The sequence below is a fragment of the Callionymus lyra genome, chromosome 3 (assembly GCF_982586985.1).
Source record: "Callionymus lyra chromosome 3, fCalLyr1.hap1.1, whole genome shotgun sequence".
Taxonomy (NCBI): domain Eukaryota; kingdom Metazoa; phylum Chordata; class Actinopteri; order Syngnathiformes; family Callionymidae; genus Callionymus; species Callionymus lyra.
This window is the reverse complement of record NC_141820.1, coordinates 34,132,200-34,151,309: the sequence shown is the minus strand read 5'-3', so window position 1 is coordinate 34,151,309 and position 19,110 is coordinate 34,132,200. Positions and strand designations below refer to the sequence as shown.

The following is a 19,110-nucleotide window of genomic DNA, read 5'->3' as shown; positions in this document are numbered from 1 at the left end:
CCACGTCTGATCTCAACAGTCCGAAGCTCATCCGGAGCCCAGGTCTGACAGTGAAGAGAGGAAGAAGAGAAAGAGGAGAAGGTCTCTTCTTCTCTCTTTTAAGACGCTCCTCTGTCCACGTCCACAAAAGAATGGATCTAATTAAACGCTGCACTCGTCATCATCGCCAAAGTTTTTGCCAAACGCGCTCTGGTGGAGAGGAGGCTGGAGATGCAGCAGCACATGACTGGATGGGAGCAGGAGAGGGATGGGAGTCAGACTGGGGAGGCGCCTCCTCATTGGTCGGTGGGCCGACTTTTGACACGCAGACCAGAGACCCTCCTGTCGTATAAATAGGCCCGATAGAACTTTATTGTTCCAGCATCACGGCTGCAGGCTTCTGCTCAGTTTGGAGTTACTCGCGTCACCACAACTGTATGCCTGCTTGAAGGTGGTTTAAAAAGAGGGCCACAGCAGCACAAGGAGTCTGCATGTCTGTTTAGACATGCTCAGCTTTGTGGATACCCGGATTCTGTTGCTGCTTGCAGTGACTTCATACCTAGCATCATGTCAATGTAAGTTTTCATCTCTGCTCTTTTTTTTCTTCTGTGATGGATATTCCTTCCACTGCTTGAGGATCGCTGGACCCTACTTGAAGGTCACCCCGAGGGCTGCTGGTTTAGACTCGTTTGGGATTTTAGCTGAAGGATTTTTCTTCCATTTTCCGAGGATGTAATCATTTTGAGTTTCTTTTATTTAAAAAAAAAAAGTTTTTTGGATTGAGCGTAGTCAACATTAGGACAAAAAATAGTAAAAAAGGGACAAATTTGTGTACTTTTTTAACTCAAAGGTCGTTCTAAGTACCGCTGGGGCGTTGTACACATTGTTCCATTCTCTCATCCAGAAAAGTTGCGTGTAGTTCAAGGAACGGCATTTGCGCCCCCTTCTGGCGGTAGTTACAAACTGCCCTTTCGGCCCCTTTGCAAGCATTTCTCATGGAATTCAAGTTTAAAAAAGCCAAAGATTAAATACAAAGATTATTAGGCAAGAACCGTTATTGAATACAATTTAAATACAGGAATTTTAATTATTAAACTATACTTCTCGAATTCGATTAAAATTGTATTATCACATTTATAGTAAAGTTAGTTTATTATTTAAAATAGACTTAATACCCGTTCTCTTAAAACATACATTACCTGAAATGATGATATGAACACGGCTAACCTCCCACACAGTGCTCAAGAGCGACACTGCGTGGATAGAAGTTGACATTACATGTAGAGCGGTCTCTTGGCCCCCCATTTCACCATAGATTGTTGTGTCCTTGGACCTTGGACCTTGACCTGCAACAAAAAAATCGATTCTTGCTTTGAATTTATAGCATCAAACATATAGATTCAACATGTTAAAAGTAATCCTTTAACTTTTCCTTAAAAAAATCGATCCTTTATGAGGTCTATTTACCATTACAATGACATATTTACAAACCCTTTAAGGCGTAATAAATGCTAACACTTAATTATAAAATGTTTTTTTTCTTTAGTAAAATTGGATTATCTTTTGCAATTGATGAGTAAATACTGTTCAGTGACACACGCTTGGTACAGGTGTTGTCAGTGTTAAACAGAATGGTTATTGCAACTGAAAATGCAGGCAATAACAAATATATAATAGCATGTTCATTTCTAGAGTGTTTTGCTGTAAATGTGCATCATGTGCTAATGACATTCTCCCTTTTCTCTCCCCCAAACCTCCTCCACTGTTTCTCCTCCATCTCCTCAATCCAACAGCGGTTAGTACACTTCATGCAATGATAATATGTCACTTTACCTTGTCTTTTTCTCCCGGCCTTTTAAATCCTCCTGAAACTCCTCTGAGGACGACTGTTTTCCTCCTGATTAAAAGATCCAGCTCAATGATGGCCGAGTGCTTTTTGCACTTTTTGACCAAGTTGTTTCCCCTGGTCCGAAGTGTGTCCCATTGGCTAAAAAATGTGTCAATGAAAGGTAAAACCCCCCAAAGCAGGGGCACTCGTGGGACCTGGCACAAAGGATCTTTTCTAAAGCCTAGCATAGAGGGGTAGCTGACTCAGGGTCAGACTGAAACCCCCTTCCTTGAATGAAAGTGACTGCGATCTGGTCTGGAATCAGCAGTCACAAGATGAGGTTAAAATAACCAAATATAAATGCCTGATCAATGGCTTAGAAACTATTTCCCCACAGGTTCAAATTTAGATGAATATGATTCTGATTAATCACTTATTATTATTCTAATTACGTTTATGTTTCATACTTACTCTCTTTATTTCCTTCTTTTTTATTAACACTTATTCATGAAAGTCGTGTATATATTGTTTATGTTTACCAGTTATGTCAGTGGAAACCTGAAATAACCCTTATATAGTAAATATACAATTTTGTGTCTAACAATTTGTTACTAAATTCAGCATTCAGTATATTTGTGCTTTAATAATCATGAAATTGACATTTATTAACCTTTGAATTATTGATTATACATACATACATGGGAATGTGACGTTTTTGTGCTGATGTTGCATTGCTTTTCCACAGGGACTCAAGGGGCCTCGAGGTGACAGGGTAAGCTAAAAATCTTTTGTGTATTTTTATTGCCAGATCTTTTTTTCATTTAAGAGAGATTGTTTAGTGCCATGTTTGTTTACTAGTATTGACCTCTGAACCTTAATAGGCCCCACCCATCAGTTTATGTTATGAATGTCCTCAACTAGCAGTTACTCATAGCAAAAAACGTCATTTTTTCCAAATGGGATGTAGATTCAATATTGAATATGAATTTATTGTAGAGTGTTTTTTGAAGCTCACCAAGTGGTCTTGTATCTGTTCTCACAGGGTCCAAAGGGCCCTGACGGAAGAGATGGCAAACCCGGACTCACTGGACCCGCTGGCCCCCCTGGCCCTCCTGGACTTGGAGGAGTAAGTAAACATGTGACTTTACTTGAGATGAAATCAATTGTTTATGATTATTGAATATGATAAATAACCATGAGATTTCTACCTCATGCTGCTAACTTGCTACATAAAGCTAATCCATAGACACATGTACGTTCACACAATATCTGTGTTATTAAAGCTTACTTTTATTTTGTAATGATTTATTGATTGACTGTGATCCCTTATTTTCTTATTTTTGTCATACAACACTTCACTTCAGAATTCATGTCAATTTTTTTGACATCGTTTATTTTCTGTAGAGATGAATCGCTAGCATGCTAGCATGTGCTGTTCTTGACTGAATGATTTTATTTGAAATGTGTTGTTACCATTTTTTTCTACTGACTTTGTTCCATGGATAAATATATATATATATATATATATATAATTGATTAACCTTTTTTTTCGGTGTAACAGAACTTTGCTGCTCAGTATGAACACGCCAAGGCTCCCGATCCCGGCCCCGGACCCATGGTAAGTTCTACAAAATGACATACATATGTATTGATCTATCAAATGATACATATAATAAGTTTTATTGTCTCTGCATCGGCATCTTCGTGATTTAAACTATGGTTTGTTTTATATGTTGTGTTTTGACTACAGTATATTCTTCGTTACAGGGAATAATGGGATCTAGAGGCCCCCCTGGATCTCCCGGACCATCTGTGAGTTTCTTTCCATTATAACACATCAGCATTAAATTTATTTGAGCTAAATATACCAAATGTCCATCTCATCTTTTAACAGGGTCCCCAAGGCCACACTGGACACCCTGGTGAGCCCGGAGAGCCTGGACAGACTGTAAGATCACTCTTTCTTAACACTACGATATTTTGGACCTTTATAATGAATCACTAATATATTTGCTGTGATTCAGGGCCCAGTTGGTGCCCGTGGCCCCCCTGGACCCCATGGCAAATCTGGCGAGGATGTAAGTCCATTTTTATTAATTTATTTCAAACCATTATAAATACTTGTTGCAGGTTTGTAATGCTCTTTTTTTCATGGTAGGGCAACAATGGCAGACCAGGCAAGCCTGGAGACAGAGGAACCCCTGGCGTTCAGGTGGGTTTCTAACCTGGAATTTTGCAAAAAGACAGACCCAGAAATGAATTTTTAATTCTACTTGATCTTCTATGATGCAGGGTGCTCGTGGATTCCCCGGAACCCCTGGACTCCCAGGAATGAAGGGACACAGAGTAAGTACTAAAAAATTCAATTAAAAAACAAACGAAAATTGAAAATTGATGTTTTAATAAAAGAATAGAGGTCCAGACATGAACAACTTAAATAGTTCAGAAGCAATCTGACCTTCAGTTTTTGAAGCATATGTATTGAATGTTACAATCAAGATGGCTGAGGAAATGCTCCTTGTTGACAAACAAACTGCCATCTCTGGATTAGACGATGCATTTTTCACCTTCATAACTGTATTTCAGGGCTACAACGGTATGGATGGACGCAAGGGAGAGGGTGGCAGCATTGGAACCAAGGTAAGGTCTATCTAAAATCCCACATCAAATCAAACATGTTAGTTCAGGTTTATTCTCATGTTTATTTAATTATGTCATAGGGTGAGAATGGTGCTCCTGGTGCTTCTGGAACTCCTGGACTCGCTGTAAGTTACTGATTCATTTTGTTCAATGATGAATAAATAAAACATACTAAAGGTTAACGCTCTTGTATTCCTGTGTCCGTCCTGTAGGGAGCCCGCGGTCAGGCCGGTGAGAGAGGTCGTTCTGGCCCTGCTGGCCCTGCTGGACCCGCTGGTGCTGATGGCAACACTGGACCTTCTGGTGCCGCTGTATGTTGAAACTATATTCTCTAACAAACATCTCATTTGAATGTTGAGAGGAACCTTCTAACATATTCTGTTTTGCAACACGTCACAGGGCCCCAATGGTGCTGCTGGTCCTCCTGGATTCCCAGGCGGCCCTGGACCCAAGGTAGGTCTGATGTTCAATCAACAACACTTGCTGCATGTTGTATTCAACAAAATGATGGGATTCTACATTTACATATATCAATAATGTGCTTTTCCAGGGAGAGGTCGGACCTGCTGGCGCTAATGGCCCATCTGGACCTCAGGGATCTAGAGGAGAGCCTGGTCCCAATGGCGGTGTTGGCCCCGCTGGTCCCCCTGTAAGTGAAACGATAGAAAAAAAAAGATCACCCAGCCCTTTGAGCTAATGTCCATGAAGCTAAATCATTCATAATAAAAATCTGTGATACCAAAACTATCAGATACAGCATTGTGTATTTTTGCCCTTATATATTGTTAATAACTGCTTTTGTGTAACAATGTGTTAACAAGTTTGTTTTTTAGGGTAATCCTGGTAACAATGGTCTGAACGGAGCTAAGGGAGCTGCTGTAAGTATTTACATTTATCATTCAACTAATAGCATATTCTATTTATATTAATTGGTAGGTTTATGAAAAATTAAAAGTTATTTAAGCAAAAAAATAATAATTTAAATTGAAGTTTTGATTTAATATTAGCAATAATTAATGTGATACAAATCATTTTGAAAATACATTTCATAATATGGTTAAGAAATCCCTTCATTCAATAGTTTAAGGCATTTCAATTTATGGGTTTATAAAATAAATTAAAAATAATCTGTGACTAGAACTGAAGATAAAATATTTACACTTGCAATTAACTCTTCGGGGTCATATGAAGGTCATTTTGCCTCAGTCTATAGGATAATCTGGTCTAAAAGTGATGATAAATTAACCTCCTCATTTGATCCTATAGGGTACTCCTGGTATTGCTGGAGCACCTGGTTTCCCCGGACCAAGAGGAGGACCTGGACCTCAGGGACCTCAGGGTGCTTCTGGTTCCAGAGGCCTGTCTGTAAGTTGACATGGAAGTGCTTACATATTTCTAGTCAAGTTACTTTTGTAATTGATGCAATGTTTTTGTGTTTCAGGGAGATCCTGGTACTCAGGGAGTGAAGGGAGATACCGGACCCAAGGGAGAGCCTGTAAGGTTTCATTAGTTATTCAGCTTTATTTGCGGATGAATTCGTATAAAATCCATGTCTTCATTCAACAGGGTAACGCTGGACCTGCTGGAGTCCCAGGACCTCAGGGTGAGGAGGGCAAACGTGGAACCTCTGGTGAGGCCGGTGCCAATGGCCCCGCTGGAGGCCGTGGTGCAAGAGTAAGTAGTGATCAATAACCTGAACCCTGATTGACAGTTCAGGGAAGTTAATTTTCCCATGTCACCTGTAGGGAGCTTCCGGAAGCCGAGGAATGCCTGGTTCTGAGGGAAGAACTGGACCCATTGTAAGTGTTCATTAACTATATCTAAAAACCTATTTCTTTGAAGGGAGCGCTCTAATTGTGTCTGAACTTACTTCACAAAAAGGGCATGCCTGGTGCTCGTGGTGCCACTGGCTCTTCTGGACCCCGTGGACCCCCTGGAGATGCTGGTCGTAGTGGTGAGCCCGGTCCCGCTGGTCTTAGGGTGAGTGTTGGTGAATCTATATCAAGGCAGAATATTTATTTGATTTAATCACTGTCACATTGAAAGAAGGTGAGCGCAGTTGTCGGTATTTGTGTTGACGGCTTTATCTAATAGCCCATTAATTATGACACAGTAGATAAAATCTACCCCAAAATATGCTACGAATGAATATGAATCCACTTCTTTTTCCTCTTTTGAATTGGCCTATGCATGAAAAAAGTGTGTGTTCAGTCATCCACATGTTACTCCGTGTAGAAATGAACACATCATGGCACTTCTGGTACCTTGTGATGATGTCATCAGAGGACACATGTGCTGTAAAACATACTCGCTGGAGCGCGTCAACCAGAGCCGGGTTTCATTAGAAATACTTTTTAGAGATGCGACCTGGCAACAAACATCAAACGTGTTGTATTTTATATACGACCAGATCTTCCCTTCGAGTGGGATTAAAACCAGATTTAAAATACCGTGTTCACTTTATAGCAGATAATGAAGAATGAAAACATATTTCTGACTCAGACAGGACATGTTAACTTTATGCATGGTTGTTCCACTTGTTGGGGTTTATCAGGTTACTTGTCCTGTTGATAAAAAAGTTCAGTTATTTCACTATATTTTACCAAAAGAAACACCATGACTAGGCTATGCTAAATGATGACCCAGAACCAAAGACAGCACTTAATGTTGAAGTATCCAACTATTATCAGATTTTGACAATATATATACTCTCTAATATTTCAGGGACACCCAGGAAGCCCCGGAAGCACTGGACCCCCCGGAAAGGAGGGACCTGCTGTAAGTAAAACAAGTGCAATTGACTTAATAATGTGAATTTTGCATTTTTAATTTGGCCTCTTGCACTTCATCCTTCAGGGTGCCGCTGGTCAAGACGGACGCTCTGGTCCTCCCGGCCCAACCGGAGCCAGAGGCCAGCCAGGAAACATTGGCTTCCCCGGACCTAAGGGACCTTCTGTGAGTTCATATATTAAGAAGGCTGAGTCTTGACTCATTTTCATGAAGCTGATATCTGACTTTGCTTCTTACCTAGGGTGAGGCAGGCAAGCCTGGTGAGAAGGGATCTACTGGCCCTACTGGACTGAGAGTAAGTGGAAGGTTTTCTTTTAGTATTTTCAATCGCCTGTTAGATTATGATTTAGTGACGGTGGACGATTCTTGTGTGTAGGGTGCACCTGGACCTGATGGCAACAACGGACCCGCTGGAGCTCTTGGACCAAGTGTGAGTGTCTTCTGTGGTTGTTAAAAAGTTCCACAATTGTAGCATTTTATTTGACCCAAATTGTCTCCATAGGGTGGCGTTGGAGATAAGGGAGAGCAAGGACCCTCAGGATCTCCTGGCTTCCAGGTATTAATTACACATGTATAAATGTAATGTAATGTATAAAAATGTATATCTTACTTATCATGAGATTCATTTGATTAGAATTCAAAGTTTAAATAATTGTTCATTTAAGTCATTTGCACTCTTATGTTACCTATTCCTACTATCTTTTTCATTTTAAGTCTATGTTAAACGACAATTTAACTAGTGTTAACTAAGTTATCAGAAATCTGAACTTCATGTTTGAGTTCAAAATTATACTGATCCATTCTTTTCTTTGTGTTTTTACGATTTTTCAATTGTATCATATTCAAAACAGAGAACAAACGCAATTATTAGGGGACTGGTTGCTTTGTTTGAATTTAGCTTTTGTTGAATTAAGTTTGCATCTTTGAAATGTTTAGGGTCTGCCTGGACCCGCTGGAGGTGCTGGAGAGGCCGGCAAGCCTGGTGACAGAGTAAGTAAAACCAGGGTTTTTTTTCGGTGTCTTCTATATATTTGAATTAAAAAGAATACAGATCTCAAATCTTACATGTTGTGGATTGTGGAAGTAAATTTCTGTTTAGCATCTTCTTGTGTATTTTACATTAATTTATTTGATCATTCAAGCTCTCTTAATCTTGAGATAAAAAGACATAACATTCATTGATCAATTGAATACAACTTTTTAATCTTATCTTGTGAAATGTTAACCTGAAATGCGCAAAACTTAGCTTACTTGTAAAATGATAACTGAATTTTCTTATTTGTACTTAATTTATTTGCGTTAGCTTAGCTTCCAAAATACATTTTTTGCATTTCGGTCATATGTTGTTTTTGTCAAGTCTTTAATACCTATATCTTCCGTAGGGTATCCCCGGAGACCAAGGAGCATCTGGTCCCGCTGGAGCTAAGGTATGTTTCTGTTTCTAACAATTCATATGAAAAACAGTTCATACATTCTAAGTTGATGTTAAAACAGCAGTGGCCACTAGGCAATGGTATTTTTGCTGACTGGATCTTTGTGGACTTGCAGGGAGAGCGTGGTAACCCCGGTAGTGCTGGTCCTTCTGGACCTCAGGGCATGATGGGAGGTCGTGGACCCGCTGGACCTCCTGGTACTGATGGTGGCAAGGTACAAAGAAATATTTCATTTTCCAAGCCATGGTTAGCCCAGACTCTCTACTACTGAGACAAACAGAATACAGAGCTGTGTCACACAATTTGACCCATTTTCACAACACACTTCTCTGCCATTCATAACAAAACACCTGTTGTCATAAATTAAGAACATTTAATTGCAACAGCGCTGAAATACTGCGGTCAAGCTACCCATGGTTCCGTTCTTTTCACTCACAAAATGCACTTTAATCTGGTATTCTCACCAAACTTGAAGGTAAAATTCCCAAACCACATTCAGAATTAGGAAAATATACTTCCGGCTTTCAAGTTAAAAGCATTGACTCATCTGTGACTTGTAATCCTTCATTATCACAGTCATAGTCAGTATGTTTAAAATGCATGTTTTTTATTTATTTATTAATTTTTGTTTTCATTCATCCTTTTGTGCCATATCCATTTATCACTATTAACAGATTTAGATTTTTACCTTTCATATCATTTAAAATGGCAAGTTTAAGATGTAATAAATCAATACTTTCCATTAGTTACAATCATTGACTGCCATAGATCTCTTCAGGAGGATGTTGACTTCTACCCCAGAAAATATAATATTTGAATGAAAATGAGAAATTAATATTTAATCCATCATATTTTAGAGATGACACGTATATGTCACTGTCACTGGTTTATGATGCTTTTAATCAATAATCAACCCAAGTTAAGTTAATTGACCCCAGTAGTATCATAACCTTCGAATGTTAGATTTTTTTGGCAAAATTGATAATAAAGACATCATAATTCAGACATGTTGCCCATAGGGCATTGACAAATGTGCCAGACATCATATGCTGTAAATCAATTATTATTATTAATTAAGTTACAGTTAGTTAGTTAAGTTACAATTAATATATTGTAGCAGATATGGATTACTATCCCACAATATAAATATTAGAAATGAAATGTTATTCTTTTTTAGAACTTCATTATATTTTAGTCATATGATATTGTCAGAGATGGGCAGGCTCATGACGCTATAGCTGGGATGGAGGACATCAGTTTTATTAATCTTATATATCAACTTTAAAATGCATTCACCAAGCATTTCATGTTACTCAAATCTCACTTGTGCCCTTTTCGGAAACGTCGAAGCCCTGCCTTATCACACTTAACGATGAGGAAAAACTAAATTGTGTCCTAATTAACATTGTTTCCCATTCATTTCACATGACGTGTTTTAGGGGTGTTTAATGAAATAAAAATTATTCTTTATTATGACATGGAAGGTGCTTTTCATTTAAGTTAATCATGTCGTGAACATGGATATAATTGGGGGAATCAGGCATTTTGTCCATCAATTTGTTTTTTAAGGACACAAGTTACTCATAAATTGATAAGCACATCACAATTATTGATGACTGTTTGTCCTTTTTAAAACAGTATTGAAAATTAGGTGATGAGGTGCTATAAATAAAAAGCAATTTAACAAAAAACAATAGTGTCGGAATTGTTGAAATACATTTTGCAGAATGATCTGAGTCACTTAAGAAGGTATATGATGAGATAAGTTTGATTAAACAGACTGCATTCATAGGATATATTAAATATACCAAAAGATGTTGATGAACAAAATAGATGATCTTTTTAGTTAATCAACACAATGATAGAACAAATGCATATAACTTAATATAACTCAATAAACACAAGGCTTGATTTAAATATTGAATCATTTTTATACGTATTTTATGATGATGAGTTAGTTTTCTTTATGTTTGTAGGAATTCTTTGTGAAGGTTTTCTCAGTCCTCTCATCAGAGCGTGAACAATTCTCATTTGAATTGTATTGAAGAGTAAACTAAAGTTGTTCTTCAGGGAGAGAATGGACCTGCTGGAGCTGCTGGTACTCCTGGACATCAAGGACCCGGTGGAATGCCCGGAGAGCGTGGAGGTGCTGGTACCCCAGGAGTCAAGGGAGAGAAGGCAAGTATCATAGAATAATGAGGCAATCACATGTTGTGTACATGTTGCTAAACTGATTCTAAACGACCCTCCTTTCATATAAAAATCTAAATTTCTATTAATATTTTAGGGAGAGGGTGGACACAGAGGACCCGACGGTAATTCTGGCAGAGATGGTGCCCGTGTAAGTTTTTTATTTCATTATAAATACTTCAACTGTAAACCAACATACATGTGCTCTAAGTGTCTTGTGATTTTTAGGGTTTGCCTGGAATGAGCGGACCCCCAGGACCAACTGGAGCCAATGGAGATAAGGTATCTATCCTCAGGAGAATATACATCAAGTTGAAAAGTTAATTTTAGTTGAAAAACCAGTGACATCAGTATAACGAAATTTGAAATAATTTGATAAATTTGTGTTTTGTAGAGCATTCAGACATACATGCACAAACAATTAGTAACATATATGAATAATAAATAGTATACAAAGTAAAATTCACACTTACTATGGTTCACATTTACATTCTATAGGCAACAACAGTATCATCCATCAGTTTTTTCGAGTGTTTAGATATATTTTTTAACAAAATTTATCCTAATATGTCACCATTGATCATCAAATGACCATTTCTTGCAACTGTAGGGCGAGTCTGGATCCTTTGGACCTCCTGGACCTGCTGGACCCCGTGGAGTTTCTGTAAGTAGCTCTTGATTAAGATACAAAAGGTTTTCTAACAGAGACTTGTGAATAATAATAATCAATCTTACAGGGAGAGCGTGGAGAGGTCGGACCCGCCGGATCTGCTGGATTCGCTGGACCCCCTGTGAGAACCTCTTTTCTCTTGTTGCTGTGCTCCACAGAATGAGAACATGCGAATCTCAATGTTCCTGGCTTGTTGTCTTATTTCAGGGTGCCGATGGTCAGCCTGGAGCCAGAGGAGAGCGTGGACCTGGTGGAGTGAAGGGAGAAGTCGGACCCGGTGGCCCTGCTGGACCCGCTGGACAGTCTGGACCTGCCGTGAGTGCCTCATTGATCAAATACAAGAGAAAAATATATTAATGTTTGATGTATATTGATCATAAATGCTGAATCAGTTCTGAGTGAGAATCATGCTAATATAATCTATGCTAATATCAATTCTGAATATTGTGTAGGGACCCAACGGCCCTGCTGGACCCACTGGTGCCCGTGGAGACAACGGTCCTAATGTAAGTTTCAACATTTTACTTTTATTCTTTTATGATAATCCAATTTATTTCCTTTTTAATTAATTCCTAAAGACACATTTTGATACATTAACAATGAATCAATAATGTTAGGCCTAAAAACAAGTATAATGATCAGAATACTTTAGCTAATTTGTAATGCACACACTAGATAAATGCATATATCTAAACAAGAACCTGACTTCATAAGAGTTTAGCACATAAAAGCACATAAATAATACAAAACAACTCAACCACCTTTGCCGTTCTTTGTCTGATTTACATGCAACTATGGCTGTCGTTCACTGTCCATGTTGGTGTAACACTCTCATTTCTTTCTTCAGGGTCTGACTGGTTTCCCTGGTATTGCTGGAAGAGTTGGCCCTGCTGGTCCCGCTGTAAGTAAAACACTTTGCTCATATATTTACTACAATAAGACTCCTTCAGAATTGGGCTTGTAGTTGTGAGATTGTATATTGAGAAACACAAATAAAACTGTTCATTTTTAAGTGAATTAAAAAAGCTTCAATACTACAACAACAACAAAAAAGACTCCAAGGGATTTTTTAGAGACTCTAAATGTGATGAAATATTCTTGTTGTATCATCCTCGGTACAAATTAGGAGTTCATTGATGAAAGCTAAGGTGCTGCCCTCAGTTCAATGTTATATGTTCTGCTTTTGTTTATTTCAATTGTAAATGTATAAATGTTCTCAGATTAGTCATCTGTTTTGATTGTTTTGTTTATTAGTATTTCTCCCTCAAAAGGCCTATTTTTCTTCGGCAAAATAGAACGTTAAGTAAAAGAAAAATGGTAGCATAGTATGATATATATACACTATGGTTTGATAAATGGGAAGAATAAAATACATTTTTTCAAAGTTCCTAATTGTTATTTGTTTGGTCATCTGTTGATCTAACATTCACCAAGTGTGTTTCTTTTTCTTAAAGGGCATTGTTGGTCCTCCTGGACTTTCTGGTCCCGCTGGCAAGGATGGTCCTCGTGGTCTTCGTGGTGATCCTGGTGCTTCTGGTCCCTCTGGGGAGCAGGGCATTGCTGGACCTGCTGGTGCACCTGGAGATAAGGGACCATCTGGTGAATCTGGAACTACTGTAAGTTTGTTCAGTTATTATAAAATAATTGTACACAACCAAGGATCTGTAATAAGTTTTTTGTTTGTGCATTAGGGTGCTCCTGGTTCTCCTGGAACTTCTGGTCCTCTTGGTCTTCAAGGATACGTTGGTCTGCCTGGATCTAGAGGAGATCGTGGTGTGCCCGGTGGTGTTGGTTTGGCCGTAAGTATTTCTCAACCCTATTTGGCACTTGATATATATTCAAGAGTCAATACATACATGATGATGTTAGTCACTCCCATGTGCAAACATCTTATGACTTTACTAGCCAACTCATATCTCATTGGTGTGAAAAAAATGCTCAGGAACATGATCCATACATGTTTAAGATCAGAACTTGCAACTCAGAGGGAAAGTCTGTGTCGCTACTTCCCACGATTGCACCCGATGTTATCCATTTACAATAATAATATATTTCCTTGTCTCTCTTTCATGACAGGGAGAGCCTGGTAGAGTTGGACCTACTGGTGCCCCTGGAGCCCGTGGTCCTTCTGGCAACATTGGTCTGCCTGGTATGACCGGACCTCAGGGAGAGGCTGGACGCGAGGTAATCTACACTTTATAACATTTTATGATTTTCTTTATTCTTCCTTATTTAAAAGTCAAAAGGTAGCAAAAACACAAACCATATTCCTTCATCCGCATTTGTGATGTGCACTCACAATGCACCCTTCCATTGACAGGGTAGCCCCGGTAACGATGGACCCCCTGGTCGCGCTGGAATCGCTGGATTCAAGGTAAAGTTATTCTCACATTCAAGTCTGATTTCAGACCAGTAACCTCTGTCATGTTTTAGGGAGATCGTGGTGAGCCTGGACCCGCTGGTTCCATGGGACTTGCTGGATCTCCAGGACCTGCTGGACCCAGTGGACAGGCTGGCCGCCCTGGAAACCGTGGAGAGTCTGTAAGTTTGTGAACCGTTTAACGTTCAGATGTTTTTCTTTGTGTGAGACCATTTACCGTTTGAACATCATTTTAGGGATCTGGTGGACCCTCTGGACCTGTTGGATCCGCTGGAGCCAGAGGTGCTGCTGTGAGTATTATTTCAAGCATCTTTTTTTAACTTGAATGCAAAATATGATATTTAAATACAAATTCATGTGATGTTGCTGACAGGGACCCGCTGGAGTCCGTGGCGAGAAGGGAGGCGCTGGAGAGAAGGGAGAGAGAGGCATGAAGGGTCTGCGTGGACATCCTGGTCTCCAGGGAATGTCTGGACCTTCTGTAAGTAACAGGAATACTCAAGCCGTTTTACCTTGGCCCTCTTAACTCAAATCCCCAATCAGGGCCCATCTGGTGATTCTGGACCTGCCGGACAAACTGGACCTTCTGGACCCAGAGTAAGTACGCTGCGAGTAGCAGCTTAATATATGTCGAGCGCTTTATGACCATGATTCTCAACCTTTTTCTTGGTGTCATCCTCAGGGCCCCGCTGGACCCCACGGACCCCCTGGTAAGGATGGTAGAGCTGGTGGCCATGGAACCATCGGTTCCCCTGGTGCCCGTGGACCCCCTGGACATCTTGGACCCGCCGTAAGTACAGAAACAACAGATAAATAATTACTTTACAAAAGGTTTTATTGAAGTTTTAGGATAGTTATTGTAAACGGATTGTGAAAATGTTTTCCTTCCCTGTTAGGGTCCCCCTGGATCTCCTGGTCTCCCTGGACCTCCCGGCCCATCTGGTGGCGGATACGATGTTTCTGGATACGATGAGTACAGAGCTGACCAGCCTGCCCTGAGAGCTAAGGACTTTGAGGTCGACGCCACCATCAAGTCTCTCAACACCCAGATTGAGAACCTGCTGACCCCTGAGGGCTCCAGGAAGAACCCAGCTCGCACCTGCCGTGACATCAAGCTCACCCACCCAGACTGGAGCAGCGGTAAGATCACAGAAAAGCCAGGGTCATACAAAAAAAAGTTTTCGCTGAAAGTACGTTGTGTCTGCAGGATTCTACTACATCGACCCCAACCAGGGATGCATCAATGATGCCATCAAGGTCTTCTGCGACTTTGACACCCGTGAGACCTGCGTCTTCCCCCAACCTGGCAGCATCGCCAAGAAGAACTGGTACAGAAGCACCGAGGGCAAGAAGCACGTGTGGTTCGGAGAGACCATCAATGGTGGAACCGAGGTGATCATTTTGACTAACCGTCCTCATCTTGCTGTTTGCACATTCTCGTACCATTTCTTAATTTTTCGTCTGTTTCTCTTGCAGTTCACTTACAACGACGCCACCATCAGCCCCCAGAGCATGGCCACTCAGCTGGCTTTCATGCGCCTCCTGTCCAACCAGGCCAGCCAGAACATCACCTACCACTGCAAGAACAGCGTCGCCTTCATGGACGACAACAGCGGCACCAAGAAGATGGCTCTGGCTCTCATGGGCTCCAACGACGTTGAGCTGAGGGCTGAGGGCAACCCCCGCTTCACCTTCTCCGTCGAAAAGGATGGCTGCACTGTAAGTCTTTTCTCTCTCCCTCATTCATGACGTGTAATCAGACCAGTTACTTTTCTATATTTTAGCTCAGAAAGAGGCGACTCTAATTCCTACATTTTAACAACCACAAGTTGTATTTATTTATTACATTTTTAATATAAATGTTGTTACATTAAACAACTGCAAGGTTATTAAAATGCTTTATTGATTCAAGTATTTTGGTAGGTTCAACTATTTTACTATTTAACTGTTGGTAAAACAAGAAGTGGTACTTATTTATAAAGACATTCGTTATTTTTTCAACTTTTCTAGCTATAGATATTTGTGCCGGTTTGGATTGTTTCGCTCTGGATAGTGTTGTTAAATAGATCTGGTTCAACCCGTCTGACACCCCCCTCCCTCTCTGCAGGCACACAACGATCAATGGAGTCAGACAGTGATCAAGTACACGACAAATAAACCATCTCGCCTTCCCATCCTCGACATTGCACCTATGGACATTGGTGGAGCTGATCAGGAGTTTGGTTTGGACATTGGCCCCGTCTGTTTCAAATAAATAGACTCATGATAAATTAACACCAAAAAAGAGAGAAAGAACGAAAAAAAGAAAAAATCTCTGCCCTCTATCTGTTTTTTTAATGCTGACTTCTCTCTGCGCATCCACTTGCTTAAGATGGGCAACAATCGGAGAGGACTGAATGGACTGAAACAAGCAACATTTGTGCAATGCAAATTAATACAGAAACCCAAAGGGACGCGGGGAAACACCTTGTTGTAGGACATCATGTCATCCTTTTTGTAAAAAATGAAAGAAGTGTAATAAAAACGCTGAAAGTATACATCACGTTGTGGTCTTTGTATATCTTCCAAAGAGGAGGTTTAAAACCACAATTTCCATGAAAATAAGGTTTAAACTACCTCATGCCAGTACTTCTAATGCTAGAGATGTTCAGACTTCTAACGCTTTGAGTGTAATCCTGTCATATCAAGAGGTGCTCATTTGCTTGAAGCGGTGATCTTATGGTGCTATTATGCAGCTGTGGAGCAAAACCACTTTAACTGTATTACTTTGTATTGACAGTCGAAAAGTCGTACACTCATCTCCTGATGCTCTCCCACTTTAAGCAGGTGGAATGTTCTAAAATCTCTTGTCTGTTTTTTTTCCTATTTTATTTGGTTCTCTTTTTTGTTTTGTCTAGAAGGTTTTTTTTTTTAATCCTGCATTTTTCCCACACACAGTGTTCATACTGGCAGCGCAAAACCTCCCCTAATTCACGACGGTTCTTAGACGGTTCTGAGTCTTTCTCTCAAAAAATGACACCACAAAGTCTATTGTACCTATTTTGTATATGTGAGATGTTTAAATAAATTGTGAAAAGTTCTGAAATAAAGCATGTCCAATGTTCCAAACCCCACTACTCAGTGATTTAAGTTCTTCTCTGAATGAATGACACGAGCTAAAGTGTGTCAAGTTAGTTTTGGTTTCAATGGCGATGTCATTGTGCATTTTCATTTGGTGGAATTTGGTCTTGTTTATCGGTCCCCTCCCTGCTCTTGACAACAGTACATACTCTCTTGAATGTACAGTAAATTCTGTTTACAATGTCTATGCCAATGTGTGATTACTAACGTGCTGTGTTTCTTGTAAATATGCATCTTCTCGTTTTGCTTGTCTCAGCATATAACAGCTTTTGCATCCAAATAAATTTCTGTAATTTGGATAAAGGCTTACATTCCTTATGTAATCAGCAAAATATTACTTTCATAATGTCTTCATGTGCAACCTAAGTAGAGGTTGTTTAGCAACAAAATATGGCTTAAGGTATATACTTAACAAAATAAGACACACATAGGTTTGTTTATCAGGTAATTTGACAACAACCTCAATATTAGCAATGTAGTGTCTAAATGATTTTAGAAAAAACAAAAGGATTCACCTTTACTCAAAAATTATGAACAAAAGAACATACATTCCCAAAATAACGAAGGAATAATAATAAAGGAATCATTTCTAAATTGAATCAATTGATTCAAGTGAGTTAATAAAGATAGTTTTTATTTGTGAGACAAAATAGCACTTGTGACGAGTAAAAGTGAACAAATTCAAGGATCTCAATCATTCAAATGATTAATTATCATTGAAAAATAATACATTGTTGTGTGTTCGTGGAAATAAAAGAAGAAAGGTAATGCTCTAGGTCACACTATAACATATATTGTTCAATGTATGAACCAAATATCAAAGCCACGTGTTTTTAAACTCAAATTATCTACAAAAGCCAAACTTACAGTACATAATCTATGTTCAATATCACTAGCTGTAGATGAAAGCATATAGTTACCTTCCTTATTTTTTAAAAAACGCTTAAAAAAGCGTTTTAGTGCCTATTTGAGGACAAGCAGTACTATCTCTAACCACTAGAGCGCGCAACGGGTCCTGTGGTTTTGCTATCGAGAGGCAAAAACTAGAATCACAGTCAAAGTGAATTAAAAAATGTTAAATTTCATTGATACATCCGTGAAACGGCTGTTTTTCAATTGGTTCCTTATTTCAGTAAAAGCGTTTTTTACAATTAATTTTAAGAAATTAATAAGTTAGGTTTTCCTCCTTTGGGTTGTTTTACATGAAAATAAACAAGGACTCTATTCACAGATTGTGAGGGGAAACAAGTCTGATTTAAAATTAAAGCTGACCATCATCAAACTAACTCGCGCTGTGAGAGTGCAAAAGTAAAAGCCATGTGACTTTCTTGGCTATAAAAAAAAAGAACGTCATAAAAGCAGAATTTTTACATCCGGGACCTTTGACATCCTGATCGATGACCTTTAACTGAACAGTAGTTCTTTGTTCAACAGTTGACAGACATGTTCATTGATGCAGTGTCCTGTGGTTGAGGGATTTTAACCACCAGTAGTTTAGATTAATCATGTAATTAAGATTTGTTTTTGTGTCTATAAAATACATTTATTTTCATTTTTATTTCCTGTGTTTTCAGGGATTCAAAACTTATTGTGGCCTCAAAAGGAGTCCATTGACACCAGTGAGTGTCATGAGAGCTGAAGAGAGGGAAAAATACATTCTCTTTTTTGTGTGTATGTGCCCTTGAGCCATTTCTCATCCTGCTGCAGCAACTGCATGACTTTCCTGTCTGTCTTGAGTCATGTATACCTGAGAGGCCCTTTTTTTCTTCTTTTCAGCCGTTTTCAGACTGACTCGTCCGACGTGCAGATCGGGTTCTTTTGTGTCGTGACATGCCTTCAAGGTTCGGTTCCTTTTGTTCCGCAATCTACAGATATGGGTGTTTTGTGTGTCACCAAACTGCTCGGGCCACATTCTGCTCCTGTTCTAATTGTGAAGGTGGATCAGCAGACATTTACAGGTCCTTCCCCGGATCCTTCCCTCAAACAATCAAAAACAATATGCATCTCAAATACATGCTTTAAAAGGCCAAGACTGTTTAAACACAGGAGTCCTAGAAAATTAGGGAAAAGACCGAAGACC

General features: G+C 39.4%; 1 protein-coding gene across 1 annotated transcript; it reads left to right on the top strand.

The window, feature by feature from the left end:
* The first annotated feature begins 484 nt into the window (after positions 1-484).
* col1a2 (collagen, type I, alpha 2) lies at positions 485-16,447 on the top strand. The gene is made up of 49 exons (XM_087787643.1): positions 485-554; positions 2,542-2,579; positions 2,850-2,933; positions 3,369-3,425; positions 3,575-3,619; positions 3,702-3,755; positions 3,832-3,885; positions 3,966-4,019; positions 4,100-4,153; positions 4,394-4,447; positions 4,528-4,572; positions 4,660-4,758; positions 4,847-4,900; positions 4,998-5,096; positions 5,281-5,325; positions 5,714-5,812; positions 5,889-5,942; positions 6,014-6,121; positions 6,193-6,246; positions 6,329-6,427; positions 7,172-7,225; positions 7,304-7,402; positions 7,479-7,532; positions 7,614-7,667; positions 7,740-7,793; positions 8,174-8,227; positions 8,620-8,664; positions 8,786-8,884; positions 10,741-10,848; positions 10,958-11,011; positions 11,089-11,142; positions 11,471-11,524; positions 11,598-11,651; positions 11,738-11,845; positions 11,983-12,036; positions 12,378-12,431; positions 12,985-13,146; positions 13,222-13,329; positions 13,607-13,714; positions 13,851-13,904; positions 13,964-14,071; positions 14,147-14,200; positions 14,284-14,391; positions 14,454-14,507; positions 14,593-14,700; positions 14,807-15,050; positions 15,118-15,302; positions 15,387-15,629; positions 16,018-16,447. The coding sequence occupies exons 1-49, from the start codon at positions 485-487 to the stop codon at positions 16,162-16,164; spliced, it is 4,056 nt and encodes a 1,351-aa protein (XP_087643769.1). The 3' UTR covers positions 16,165-16,447.
* Positions 16,448-19,110: the final 2,663 nt, after the last annotated feature.

Coding starts and splice junctions, on each gene's coding strand:
- col1a2 (XM_087787643.1), top strand. CDS start 485: ATGCTCAGCTTTGTGGATACCCGGATTCTGTTGCTGCTTGCAGTGACT. Junction 10,849..10,957: donor CAGGAGTCAAGGGAGAGAAG/GCAAGTATCATA, acceptor TTAATATTTTAG/GGAGAGGGTGGACACAGAGG. Junction 11,143..11,470: donor CTGGAGCCAATGGAGATAAG/GTATCTATCCTC, acceptor TTGCAACTGTAG/GGCGAGTCTGGATCCTTTGG.